Source organism: Magallana gigas, chromosome 1 (genome assembly GCF_963853765.1).
Source record: "Magallana gigas chromosome 1, xbMagGiga1.1, whole genome shotgun sequence".
NCBI lineage: Eukaryota > Metazoa > Mollusca > Bivalvia > Ostreida > Ostreidae > Magallana > Magallana gigas.
In genome coordinates, this window is record NC_088853.1 from 73,017,485 (window position 1) to 73,032,347 (window position 14,863).

The 14,863-nt window shown below is 35.0% G+C and overlaps 2 protein-coding genes across 17 annotated transcripts in view; both read right to left on the minus strand.

Annotated features, from left to right (window-relative positions):
* LOC136272691 (tripartite motif-containing protein 3-like) overlaps nucleotides 1-9,156 on the minus strand; it is a 56,699-nt gene extending 47,543 nt beyond the window's left edge. Inside the window, exons 1-3 of one of the 2 annotated variants that reach the window (XM_066074834.1) lie at nucleotides 8,479-9,156; nucleotides 7,967-8,049; nucleotides 4,629-7,163 (exon numbers count right to left, since the gene is read on the minus strand). In XM_066074834.1, coding sequence (XP_065930906.1) covers nucleotides 7,982-8,049; nucleotides 8,479-9,088 — 678 coding nt within the window. In that variant the 5' untranslated portion in view covers nucleotides 9,089-9,156 and the 3' untranslated portion in view covers nucleotides 4,629-7,163; nucleotides 7,967-7,981. Of the gene's footprint in view, nucleotides 1-4,628; nucleotides 7,164-7,966; nucleotides 8,050-8,478 lie in introns of those variants that run through there. The other variant, XM_066074831.1, reaches the window with a different exon arrangement.
* Nucleotides 1-14,863, minus strand: part of LOC105338511 (uncharacterized) — a 193,672-nt gene that overhangs the window by 135,295 nt on the left and 43,514 nt on the right. For 12 of the 15 annotated variants that reach the window (XR_010710703.1, XR_010710702.1, XM_066074808.1 and 9 more), the window contains 4 exons: nucleotides 14,048-14,165; nucleotides 13,779-13,833; nucleotides 9,841-11,570; nucleotides 9,169-9,444 (listed from right to left, as the gene is read on the minus strand). Coding sequence is in view for 11 of the 15 variants with exons in the window: in XM_066074808.1 (XP_065930880.1) it covers nucleotides 9,169-9,444; nucleotides 9,841-11,548 (1,984 nt within the window). In the remaining 4 variants the exon portion in view is untranslated. The remainder of the gene's footprint in view (nucleotides 1-9,168; nucleotides 9,445-9,840; nucleotides 11,571-13,778; nucleotides 13,834-14,047; nucleotides 14,166-14,863) is intronic. The other 3 variants (XM_066074816.1, XM_066074820.1, XM_066074823.1) reach the window with 3 other exon arrangements.

Sequence of the window (14,863 nt, forward strand, 5' to 3'; positions counted from 1 at the left end):
GCTTTTAACTGTGGAATATGGAATAAATAGTTCATTTCAGTATGCATTGTACAAAATAATCTGTTTGATTTGTTTCAAGTTCTGTTTGATCCTGAAAAATTTGGCCGTCTGTTAGATAGCTAGATTAGAAATTGACATGAAGCTCCATATATCATGTGTAACGACAATTGTTCTATTAAATGTCGTTCCGAAAGGTCAGCTATTACGAACTGGGGTCGCGAACAATTCAAGGCCGCTGTTTGATGAATGTAAGAGTGTTTCAGTATTTGATTGTTCATAACTACCGATATGAAAATGTTTAATCTACGTATACGTATTATTACGTTAACAAAACCCTCTAATCTGTTCAAATAGTTTCAACCAAAAAAAAAATGTCCGTCATTTTCGCCCAAGGTCTTCGAACATATTAACCGGCAGATTCCATTTTCCCCCGCGTTGAATTTCGAAACTAACGGGTGCCATCACAATCATCATCTACTCGTATCTCCTCGGACATTTTTTTTGATTGCGAGAAATGTTTGTAATACATCAGTAAATTAAAGTAATAAAGGAAGTTCCGATGGGTGTTGGTTTTATTGATTATTATTTATTTTAAAATCAACGACATGTAATTCTGCATGTCCTGTATTTTCTAAGCTGAATTTGAATTACTCATTTTTTTTTCTAATATCATAATAAATCATCGGGCTTTTTTGACAAAAATAACGGAAAATCCAATTAACTAAGTTAATCATGTTGTATAATATCAAAAATAGAAATGATGCATTCAAGTTCTACGATGCATTCTGTAACCTGGGGGGGGGGGGGGGGGAGGATAATCACAGGGGCTCGGTTGTCGGATAGTGAAGTTCTTCATTTGTTCCCGAAGACAAAAAAGATTAAGATTAGCAATAAGTGTATTTCTGTGCATTGCATTAAAACATTCACTAAAAACCCGTTTCAATCATGTTAAAAAAGTGTATTCAATGTACGTTAAAATAAGTAAAGGGACGACATTCGCAATCTTGGATTTGCCAGGGGTTCTCGGTTTAAGCTATGTTTTAAACAGTTATTCCAATTTCTTAAATTAACGATTTCTGACGAGATCGTTGGAAAATGATCAAATTACTTATCCCTATCGTCTTACCATATCTGTGTGCCGCAGAATAAACGCATTGTGTCGAAATGTAACATGTACTTACCACACCTGTCGAAAACAACGGATGTAAAATATACAAGATCTACATGTATTATACAATAATATTTACATTCCAAATATTTTTTGCATGTAAAGTGTCTGAAAACATACTGCAGTTATTATAGCATTGAATCATGATTCTTTGAAGTATACACTCTCATAACTGCAGCGGTGTGTGCATACAAATTAAGTAGCGCGTTAGCGCGTTATGAAAATTTGTATGCACACACCGCTGCAGTTATGAGAGTGTATACTTCAAAAAATCATGATTTTAATGCTTATGTATTTACATTTTCTAACTTCTTGTCTTGCCTGCAAATGTAATTCATACCTTAAAATTCCTATCTTATCCTGAGGGTAAGTTAATACTAATGGAAGAGCCACAGTAACAGCCACAAGCGTGAACTTTAATTTTCGCTTGTGACATTGCAGTTTACAGCGTTCAACGTTTGTGACGTCATAATAAAACTCGTCAATTTGACCTTTGACTACTTGTTGCATTTAGAGGCATCACAGAATTTTTAATGAAAAAACACAGTAGAATGCAAATATTTAAGAAATAAACAACGTTTTTTAGTGAACATGGCGTTATGAATAGCAATTGCTCTGTGGGCATATTCCATGATGCGCGCAAGCGCATCATGGAAAATATGCCTTCAGAGCAGTTGCTATTCATAACGCCATTTTCACTAAATAATCGTTGTTTATATTACTTATATTTGCATTTTACCACTTGCAAATACCCTGTTTTAGCCTAGACCTTGACAGTTAGCTTTTGCATCAAAAATAAACATTCAGACTGTAATGTATTTTAATTCACATAGATTTTTTAACAGAATCAATGATATGTTATACCAGTAAATCTTTTAGAATGTTATTATAAGACAGGTTTTAATATTAAATACATCAATTTTATGGAGTTGGAGAAAAACACATGATGTATCGTATAGTGGTTTAAGGTAATGGTCCATACCCCACTAGATAAATAAAATGCGTACAGAATTTTTTCATATTTTTCAAACATGTATCTGAGGATATCTTCTCATCAAATTTTACCCTGTTGGGTGGTCCATCGGTATCATAAGAGCTAGGGTCGTTGCTAAAAATAGAACCGATTGCAGAAAATGGCGCTTTTTCATACATAGAGAATATAAGCCTAAGCCTGAAATTTGAATTTCACAAAATCATTTTTTGACTTATATCCTATGTAAAATAAAGGAATTATTATTTCAAATCAAAAATTTTTATGTTACACTTGCTTATTTATCCAAAAAAGATAAATCCGCATACAAATGAGATAAAATGAAATAAATTTTCAAAGAGAATTTAAGCTCTTATAATTTTATTTACTTACAGAATTCTCTAAAATTTTGATATTATTTAAACCTTAACGCCCTTAATCAACTGGAAATAAATTTACCCAAGGAACCGGCCTTTTCAGGATCACAATGGGCGTATTTTGGGTAAAAATCATTAAAATATATATTTTGAAAAAAGATCCGTAAAATTTAAATTGTGCATAGGTTTATTATTTCATCATTCTAAAAAAATATGTTAAAATTATTGTTAATTAGAAAACATGATTTAAACAAACTGTTGATTAATCTGTATTATTTAAACCGCAAAAGATTGTATCTTTGGATATCGGTAAGTATTATGGATCGAGATCGGTATTTAGAAATTGCAGTCACACGCGTGGATAATGCTAACTACCTGATATGCCTTTAAGACAGAACCTCTATTCAACCTTTTTTTAATGGTTTTAAAGACTGTTCTTAAAATGAAATAACTTTTCTTCAGCGCATGATTTTATTTCTAAAAACATTTTTTGTTGTTGAAAATATATCTATGCTCGTTGCTAAGCGAATATAGGATAAAGATGAAATAAGTCAAATTATTTCCCCTTGTGTATTTATCTCCCTTATTTATGCACTGGAATATATATAGATCTCGGTCAGGATTTCATTTTGGATGTTTATGGACTTTCAGGGATTAATGTTCAAAGAATTGGATTAAGTTCAGCCTTGTAATGAATTGATGTTTATGCAGGACAAAAGTAAGCGGTCTATATTTTCAAAACGAGTACTCAATCGACACAACCCAGTCAAATTTTCATTTCGCTGAGTAGACCTAATAGGCTAATTGATTGCAGTTTTCAGGATTTTTAATAGATTTGTTTTGAATTGATACTCAAAGGTTAGAATAACTAGTTTTATTATGACATCACAAACGTTGAACGCTTTAAAATGCAACGTCACAAGCGAGAATCAAAGTTCACGCTTGTGGCTGTTACAGTGGCTCTTCCATTAGTTTGAACTTACCCTGAGGATAAAACATACATTTTGACGTAAAAATCACATTTGCAGACAAGGAAAGAAGTTTTAAAAGATGTAAATATAAGCATTAACTCATTATTTTTTGAAAGATTAGTCTCATTAATGCAGCGGTGTGTGAATACACATTTTCATAACGCGCTAGCGTGCATTAATCAATTTGTATGCACACACCGCTGCAGTTATGAGACTATGGGTGCTTTCCATTAAACTGGCATCGCCGGATTTGCCGGTGCTGCCTTCGTCGCTGATTGCTGGAACACGCGTCGCCGGCGAGCGATTGTGGCAACGCAATAAAACGTTGCCGATTAGGAAACAACATGGCGTCGAGGTTATATTCTACATAACCAGTATTTCCAAAACTACAATTTGCCATACTACATTGAAATTCATTAAAACTGCCAAAATTTCTGGATCAAGTTTTAAGTTTTAAGGTGCAATCATCCTCGTTTGAGCATTGTGACGTTGCCAACAGTTCCATAAACGTCCCCGTTTCCCGATAACGTCGCCGGCGAGGCAATGTTAATGGAAACCGCCCAAAATCTTTCAAAAAATAATGATTTAATGCTTAATTGATCCGATATTTTGTTTAACTCCATTAATCTGATTTTATCATGTCTATTGCTGCTCAGGTGAGCGATGTGGCCCACGAACCTCTTGTTCTGAAGAGTTACCTTAGTACTTGGATGGAAAATTCATTTTGTAATTTATTGTTGACTTAGGACAGAGATGTTATCAAAATAAATTTTAATAATAATACCCACAATTTAACCTATCAGTCAAAATGAAATTCTTGAAACAACTGAGTACTTGAATGGAAAATTCAATTTGCAATTTATTGTTGACTAGTCTAGAGCTATTAACATCTAACTATTGTTACAGAAAGAGAATTTGAAGCTGTTAAAATAAAGGGTAAAATCTTATTTAAGAATGATACAACCACTAAACAGTGAAAATAGGGTGTGCAGTAGTGAATCCAAAAGGAGATTGGTCTGTCAGTTAGAATGTGTTCGCCCCAATAAATAATTTCTTGTTCTTGTAGATAAAGTAACAGCATCATATTCTTCTTCTTTGTACCAGATATTACAGTACTGTCTTACTAAGAAAAAAGACAAATATATGAATAAATATCACATTTATTGAGTTCTATCTACAGCTTGCTACAACTCACCAAAAATCATTTGTATATAAGTATTATGTATTTCATGGTTAACGTAAATACAAAGAAAAAAATTAATTTTTGAAAAAAAAATCAGTTCACTTCAACTTGGTCACGATATTCCACAAAAACTATTTACATAAACATGAGCTTTGTATCTACAGGATCAATATAGCTCAGTCTTTTACGTCGGAGAAATGTAATAAACCAATGATATACATATAGGTATATTTTTACAAAATGCATCATAAACCCAATACAAACAGTTGATACAGACATAATAACATTTACCTTACACCACTATCCCATGATGCAGCTTGTCATAACATTGTAAGTATACAGGTCTTAAAGGATTTAATACACGATTCAGCTGTAAATTTACATTATATTGACATACAGATGAAGGTCAAATATTCATAAAAAATTACATGTTGCCATTTAAAAAACAAAAACATTTCGGTATGATAGACTTTGAATCCTCCTTTTCACCCTTTAATTTCCAAACACGTTAATTATGACATTTTCAAAAATCAAAACTAAACTGATATTCAATTAACTTTCAAAGTAAAATTATTTTGAGGGTCAACAACATAAATTATGGTTCTTGGGTGAAACTTTATCTAAAAACATTATGTAAGGGGGAATAACTCTTTATTCGTTTCTAACTGAGGAATTAAAATTTGAGTTATTCCCCTTTGAATATAATGTTTTATTTACATGCAAGATTTCTTGTGTGCAAATAAAAAAACAATTCACACATTAGTCCAAATTTTAAGTTGCAACTATGTCCAAGCACTAAATTACACCTGGGTTTTATAAGAATATTCAAAAGACTTAAATATGTAAAACAGAGAACAAGTACTGTCCATTGAGAATTTTCTAAACCAATACCAGGACAAGTGAAAAGCTGTCAATGTGACAACAAGCTGAGTTTTCTTTTATGTGAACAGTATCCATAATCCATTTAAATCCATTTATCCTGAATTGATAAACACTACCTATTCAGAGAAATGGAGTACCCTATATGCAATATTCTGCCCAATATGACCTAGTTCAACAGCTAATATTTATATCATAAATTATTAAAAAACATCCAAATCGAATTAATATGCACATTTCTGATATAAGTTCAAATGATCTGCAAATCAAGTTCTTATCTTGAAAACCGTACGAGAAGTTATCCATACAATGGAGTACCCTATAATTATATTCTGCAATAAAATGACTAAGTTCAACCGCAGGTATTTGTTCTATTATCAAAAAGCATTATGCACATCTCTTTTATATGTTTAATTGGTCTGCATATCAACAACTTCCTATCTTAAAAACTGTAAGAAGATCGAGTTATCTGTGCAATAGGGGTACCTTTTTGGCAGCTGCCCACCTGCATGACAAATTACTGTATAGTTCATGTACACAGACCACATATTTTAAACAGATAACACACTGTGAAATAAAATGATAATAAAGTACAATAAGTAATTACTGTATAGTTCATGTACACAGAACACAGGTTCAAATAATGACGCGTTATTTAAAACAAGTACAGATATCGGTCACTCCACAGATAATCCAGTTATATTCAATTTTTAACACACATAAACATAATACACCTATACAAAGTTTACATTTGTTGATAAAATGTCAGAGGTAAAAATATAAACTATTAAAAAAAAATACAAATACAAAAGGAGTACTGATGATTCAGACATCTTATGAACAAATAAACGTTGACATCAATTCTTCAGATTTATAAGTATTTGGTCTTTCACAAAATCTAGGATCTAAATATTTGTCCTTGTACATGAAAAAAAAAATATACCGTATTTCAAAATGCATTTCATCTGCTATGTGAGTACAATTAAACAAAAGGCACACATGCCCTGACGGTCACCCGAGTACCATAGCCTTTAAACTGACAATTCAGAGTTTCATGTAAGTATTGTAAGTTTCTCTAATTTGATACTCCTCTGACGGTCAACCCGCTTCTATTTGTATCTGTTCGAAACATTTATTCATGAAAATGAAGTGGGGGGGGGGGGGGGGGCAACAGTGGAAGAAATCTCTCACATCATCTATACCCTTACAAAAAAATTAATCTTTTGTTACAAAGTAGAGAAGAAAAATTTGGCCTTCTTTGGATATTAGGCCCCGCCGATGGGGCCCTGAGGGTGGTAGGGTCATAATTTTCATATTTCAGATTCTTTTTATTCAAGAGATGTTTCAAACCAAAAATGGTGACCCTCTAGTTTTCAAGAAAAAGTTAAAAATGTAAAATTGTAAAGGAAAGACGCATGACGGACAACACACGACGACGGACAAAGACCAATTTCAATACTAAGGTGACATGAGTGACTCCGTGTACTTGAAGATAATGACATCATATTGCATTAAGTGGTCTACGTAGCCAATGTCTGTTTTCTGCCTTCCTCTGTAAGGATTTCAAGGAAGGTGTTGTATTTTCTCCCCTCAAGGTCAGGTAAAATTGGCGTATCTACAGGAAACAGAATAAACTAATGAATGATGTAGTTAATGATGAACACCAACATGGTATTACTCAGATATCTGTGAGCCAATGCTCACTAGTGATACCTCGCTCTGATGTAAATATACAAAATAAGCAAAGTTAACTTTAACAGGAAGTTGACGTCCAATGGGTACAAAAATAGATCCCAACGTATGGCATTCCTTAACAAAGAGATTGTTAAAACTTCACGCATCTGCAATGAATTGTTGCTGAAAATCTTTGACGGAATTTAAGTTTGAAAATTTAGGCTAAAAATGAATAAAATTGACTGCAACAGGAAGTTGGTGTCCGATTGGTACAAAACTATTAACAAAGAGTGTGTTAAAATTTAAAAAACAATGAATAGTTAATGAGAAAAATGCGACAGAAATTTTTATTATTGACAGACAGACACACAAGGGTAAAACAGTATATCTTCCTCTCATTCGAAGCGGGGGTATGATAACCATAAATGTTCAAATTGATAAAGATCTATTACAATTTTTATTCATTCCGTTTTTTTTCTTTTTCAGTTATTATAGACTTCGTATGACTATCTGTTTCATGTTTATGTTAATCCATTTTTAGCAAAGTAAAATGTGTATAACATTCCACACTCAGCAACAGACAGCCATGTTTGGATGATCACAAAGTGTGAAATAAACAGGAGTCAGTATTGCAGTCCATGTGAATTATACACAGCTCAATTTCAGCTGCAGATGTTGAACAAAGTGACAAACAACATTTGTGGTTTTGAGAGCAGACTAGATTTGTACAGAAACATTTACAACCTGTCAATATCCCAGCTATCTCCATTCTACGGCTGGTGTTGAGCTGGACAAGGCGTCCCCATCAGGACAGGGTCTGTGTTCATCTACAACAAGTCATTAATTAGCGGTTAATTAATTAATATCATACATGTTAAGTAATGATAGAGCTACATCTACAAATTAAAAGTTTAAACTGATAACATTGACACATGTATTCTTCAATATTTACAGGCATCTAATTAATTAATCCAATTAAATTGACTTGTAACAAAATAACTAATTACAAATACATGTGTCACAAAATTAATTACAATGACCTTTTATTCAAATTAACTTAATACAATGACATGTGACTGTACATCTAATTAATGAAATAGATACAGCTAACCCTGTAACAATGAGCTGTTTATATTGACAAACTATCACACAGATAAACATGTCTTACATGTATCTTATTGACTGATAATTAACACGGACTGTGCGTCTTAGTTATTTATATCTAATTAACGTGAATGATAATGACTCAGACTTACCTGTCAGAGCGTCCTGTCTGGTGATATACCTGTATATAACCACCGTGTTGTTGGCCCCTGATCCGACCCAGAGACGGTGAGTGTTGACATCATAACTCAGGCTCCATGGTGAGAATATCCCTGATGGTCTTATCAGTAGATGTGACAGGAACTGACCGTCACTGTCTAACATCTGTACTGTGTCGGTTCTATAATCACACACCAGGATGTGTGACAGCGCGTCAGTACAGATTCCACGTGGCTTTAGTACTGATCCTGATGGATGTCCTGTGTAGGAGAAATGATGTCTACCTCCACGCTCTGTCACCACTACATCACCAGGCCCATACATATCATCAAAGTCAGACACCACGACATCCCCATTGTTGTTCTCTGTTATATAGTTAGGATATCTATACAGCCCCAGTCCTGTGTTGTCGTTCTGTATGGTCTGTGTGAGTTGTCCACTCTGGTTGTACCGGGTTACCTTGCCTGTTGCCTTGCCTGTCTTTGTAACATTGTTATACATCCCGACCAGTAGATCCCCAGTGGACGGGGACCAGTACACACACCGTGGTCTCCATGTATAGTCTGTTCTCTCTATAAATGTGGTGGTTGTTTTCATATCCATTGACAGTTTGTTAATGTTACTTTTCAAATCTATATAAATCAGTTCACTCTCACTGTTCACTGTGTGTAATCCTCTATTACCTCTATCACCACTCCATGAATCCTCCACACGATGTAGAGGGACACCTGTTGTGTCTGTCAACATGAGATTGTATCTATCACTGACCCAGACCCGGTCTGATGTCACACAGGAAATGTGATAACAACAACGGACACCTGTCAGTGTGAGAGAGGGAAGTAACTCGGGGGGAGACATCAGTTTCAGCAGACACTGGTTTCCTTGCTGTAGTTTTTCTGTCCCTGGGGTTGGGATTTCACTCAGTGACTCCATCACATCAGCAGTGGCTGGATTCAGATCTACAAACATCAGACACAAACAGTCAGATGGAACAGATTGATTACAAACATCACATCTTGTATAATGATTGGTACAGCAATGTTTGTCTGTTATAATGTATTAATACAGACCCTTTATTAATTAATAACAAACATATACTGGTAAAGGTATCTAATCAATTTATTAATCAAGAAATTATCAACATATTCATGTATCTAAGTACATTGTAATTGATTAATTACAGACAAGTAATCAATTACATTTCATTAGATGCATGTGAATTTGACTGTCTATAAACGAATATGTACTTACATCATGTACATTATATTGACGATTGATAAAGATTACATCCTATACATATGTCTGACTTGTGACTACATATTACATAATTTACAATGATAATGACTCAGACTTACCTGTCAGAGCGTCCTGTCTGGTGATATACCTGTATATAACCACCGTGTTGTTGTACCCTGATCCGACCCAGAGACGGTGAGTGTTGACATCATAACTCAGGCTCCATGGTGAGAATATCCCTGATGGTCTTATCAGTAGATGTGACAGGAACTGACCGTCACTGTCTAACATCTGTACTGTGTCGGTTCTATAATCACACACCAGGATGTGTGACAGCGCGTCAGTACAGATTCCACGTGGCTCTAGTACTGATCCTGATGGATGTCTTGTGTAGGAGAAACGATGTCTTCCTCCACGCTCTGTCACCACTACAGTACCGAACATAATATTTATATAGTAAGACACCACGACATCCCCATTGTTGTTCTCTGTTATATAGAGAGGTTCTCTATACAGTCCCCGTCCTGTGTTGTGGTACTGTATGGTTTGTGTGAGTCGTCCACTCTGGTTGTACCGGGTTACCTTGGCTGTTGCCTTGCCTGTCTTTGTATCACTGTTATACATCGCGACCAGTAGATCCCCAGTGGACGGGGACCAGTACACACACCATGGTCTCCATGTATAGTCTGTTCTCTCTATAAATGTGGTGGTTGTTTTCATATCCTTTGACAGTTTGTTGATGTTATAATTCCTATCTATATAAATCAGTTCACTCTCACTGTTCACTGTGTGCAATCCTCTATCACCACTACGTGAATCCTTCACACGATGTAGAGGGACACCTGTTGTGTCTGTCAACATGAGATTGTTTATATCATCACTGACCCAGACCCGGTCTGATGTCACACAGGAAATGTGAGAACAACGATCAACACCTGTCACTGTGAGAGATTGATGGAACTCAGCACCAGACGTCAGTTTCAGCAGACACTGGTTTCCTACGCGTCGGTTTCCTCTCTCTGTGATTTGGATTGCACTCAGTGACTCCATCACATCCTCCTTGTTGAGTGACTCAGTCTTGGAGAGCTGGCTGGTGTGGAGTGTAAGATTTATCTGGGGGAGGGCTGTCCTTGTGAAGGAGAGGAATTGTAGTGCACTGAATGTGAATTCTGGCTGTACATATCTGAGTTCATATTCCTGAAGGCTGACAATATGTCTGCTCATTTCTATCATCTGTTTTAAACATCTGTGTTTGAAATCAAAGGCACAAAACACATTTTTCATGAAATCTTTTCTCACTATATTAATGCGATTCTTCAGTGTCTGGGCCTTTGTTAACATCTCTGATTGATAGCGGGAGAATTCTGTGCGACAGGTTTTGAAATCAGTTTTGATTCGTGGCAGGAGAACAGGTCTGTAAAAGAGAGCCTCACTTCTGATGGTGTGAATGGTTCCTCTGTGGTGTTGTCGCTTTGTTTTATAGGCTATTTGTATATCCAGTATTTCATGCTGTCCTTGGCCATAGAGAAAACTTCTGAATCTGTGCGATTGGTCCTCGGAACAAGAATCACACAGAGGAACTTGACAAGGTTCACAGTACTTTGTATAAACATGGCTAGGATGTCTCACACAGATCTCTTGTGTTGGGATGTAGTTGATTTTATCACGGTGTGACACAACATCATGGTCTATTGTTTGGAGATCTTTTACATGGTTCTCTTTACACTGGGGACACAGATCACATGGACACGATACACAATAGTACTCTGTGTCCCCCGGACACTTAGAACACTTATGTGTACTATAGGTGGAGCTTGCTGTGTCCATGTCTATGTCTTTGAATCACAACCTGTTAAATAAAAATAAAGTGTTTAAGAATTATGTCAACCACATTCTTTCAAAACTATTTATTGATATAATTAATTTGTTAAAATATCATTATATAATATCATTTTGTGTGTAAGGAATATATCAATTTAAACAAGACTTTATTTTAAAATATTTATAAATATATCTTCATTCATAGATAAATAATGGTCTATTATCATCAGATAAAAAACGCTTGACCAGTAGATATTTGTTTTGGTTAAAACTCTAAAAAGTCTGACATTCTCTGCTAAACATTGGTGACTTTCTCCCTCTCTCTTTTTTTTCTCTATCTGTGTCATACATTCACTACTAAGAATACTCTCTCTCTCTCTCTCTCTCTCTCCAAAATATGTACTTTCTTTTCTCTCTTCCTTTCTCTAATTCCCTTTCCTGAGCAAAATGTACTCTTGCTCTCTTTGTCTCTCTATCTCTAACATTCATCATTAAACATTCTCTTTCTCCCTCTCTCTCTCTCTCTTAGACATTTTCTATTTTCAGACATTCTCTGCTAAGGAATTACACGTGCTCTTTCTTTTAGTCGTTCCCACATGAATGCCAGCTTTCTTTGTCGATTGTTTCTCTAAAGTTATGCTCCCTCTCTCCTAAATATGAACTTTCTGTTTCTCTATATCTCTCTCATTCCATTTTCTGATTAACATGTACTTTTGCTCTCTTAGTCTCTTTATCCCTGATATTCATCATTAAACATTCTCTCTCTCTCTCCTCTCTTTCTTTCTCTTTCTTTTCTCTCTATTTCTCTCTAATTCCACTTTCTGATCAACATGTACTCTTGCTCTCTCTATCTCTGACATTCTTCATTAAACATTCTCTCTCTCTCTCTCTCTCTGTGTAACATTCACTGTTTAACATGTACTCTTACTCTTTCTCTTACTCTACCACTATCTCTCTCCAAAATATGTGCTTTCTCTTTATCTTTTTCTCTAATGCCCTTTCCTGAACAAGATGTATATTGCTATCTTTGTCTTACTATCTCTGACATTCTTCATAAAGCTATCTCTCTTTATTTCTCTCTCTGTCTCTCTCTCTCTCCATAATATGTACTTTCTCTTTCTATTTCTCTTTCAGTTTTTTGATCAACATGTAGTTTTTCTCTTTGTCTCTCTATCTCTGACATTCTTCATTAATATCTCTCTCTCTCTCTCTCTCTCTCTTAGATATTTAGTATTTTCAGACATTCTCTGCCAAGGAAATACACATGCTCTTTCTCCCAGTCCTACCCACATACTCTCTCTCTCTCTCTCTCTCTCAAACATTTACTATTTTCAGACATTCTTTTTATAAGGAAAGAGAAGTGCTTTTTATTCCAGTCTTTCAAACATGTATTTCAGCTTTCTGGGTATATTTCTCTCTCATGTATGTATACATGTACAATGAGATGTATGTACATGTACCGGTATACTATCCCTCTCTTCTCTCTCTCTCTCTCTAGCTCTCTCTCTCTCTCTGAGTTTTTCTGCTAAACATGTATTTTTTGTTTTCTTTGTTCCTTTCTCCAACATAACCATGACTTACTTTTAGGTCTGTTTTAGAAAAGTAGGGTTACCCAATATTTGCATTTTGTCTAATCCTATTGTAACTTTTTTGTGAAATGTGACACTATCTAAACTGAGCTCTAATTTACAATGGATAATTTATAAACTACATGTAAAATGCAGTTTTGTCTTGAACTCTCATGAACTCTCTCTCTCTAACACCTTATTATCAAATATATGTAAAAGGAGAACTTTCCAAATCACATATGAGGTCATTTATATTAACTACTGGCTGATGACATATGATTGGCTATCCCCCTTATCCTGGCTGATTGTTTAAATGTCCCCCAAGAAGATAATGGAACAATATCCCAGCCCTGACATTACCACAAGGATATGTTATTCTTGTTTACAGATCAATCATCAAATGGGAATGAGGACAATAGTTATATTGTCAGTTCCTTGGTAAGAAATTGATGCAGTCCTCGACCTAGGCCTTCGGGCAGCAGTTTTTATCCCAGGACTAACACAATGACTACTGCCCTCATACCCATTTAAGAGATGAATACTATAATGACTATGAATGACACACGACAACGAACTTGTGATAGCAATGGGTCTCCTGAATGACTCAGGTGACCTAAAAATACAAAGTATAGCTACACAAACATGGTGATATTACAAGAATACTATACCACATAAACTCTTTCTTTGCTACATCAGTCCACTCTTTATTGATACACAAGGAACCTGTAAAAAGACCTCAAACTAGTATACTGTTATATACATGTTCATTGAATGTGTTATGTGTACATTGGATGCTGTATGTACAGTCTTCATGTTGCCCCTTGAGGGCCCTTAATTGGTTGATAAAGAAATTGAAATTGAATTGAAATTGAATTGAAATTGTTCAAGGTGTCTTTTTTAATAAGTTTAAAAGATTGATGTAGAGCAAAATCAATACCACATAAAAAACCTTATGTTGAAGACAAGCTAATACAGTGAAGATGAGTTAATACAATGAAGTCTCCAATTCCCGGTCGTCTCTGATTCCCAGTCACTCCTATAAGTTTCATGTCACACTGTAATGATGCAGAAAAAACTTTATAAATACATTGATCACAAACAATGGGCCTTTCTGTATTTGATCAGCAAAAAATATTTGAAGGTAAACATTTACAGTCCAAGAAACGAATGAGGATTCAACATGATAAAGCGCTTTCGAGATGGAGATTTTCACTCGTCTTTGACATACTACTTTCACTATTTAGCGGTTGATGTGAAAGTTATGGTCGATTTTTAATAGCTGAAAAATATTGCACATGCATTCACGTACATGTCAACAATTGTTCATAGTTCAATAAGCGCTGAATTAAATTTACAATTATTAATAAAACAAACTGAAGGGGTTGCCACAATTCGACCCCCCCCCCTTTTTTCCCTTCTTTTGTACAAGGATTGAATTCTTGTATGAACTTGACCCTCCATATTTAAACTTGAAATTTTATATTTCTTTTTTAAAGAACACCTAACAAAGTGTTACAACAGTTTGTCAGATTTTTTAGAAAGTATGAAACTCTGCCTGCCATTTGATTCCAGACCGCGTTTTAGACTATGCCTCCGAATAAAAATTCCAGCTCCGGTCAAACGCTGTAGAACTTGACGGCGAAATTTTGTGGGACTGTTTCTCACACATATATCTAATTACCAGCCAAATTTGAAACGAAATGAACCATATTGAAGAAAGTTATCCACTCCAAAGGCATCAAACCATCGTCCC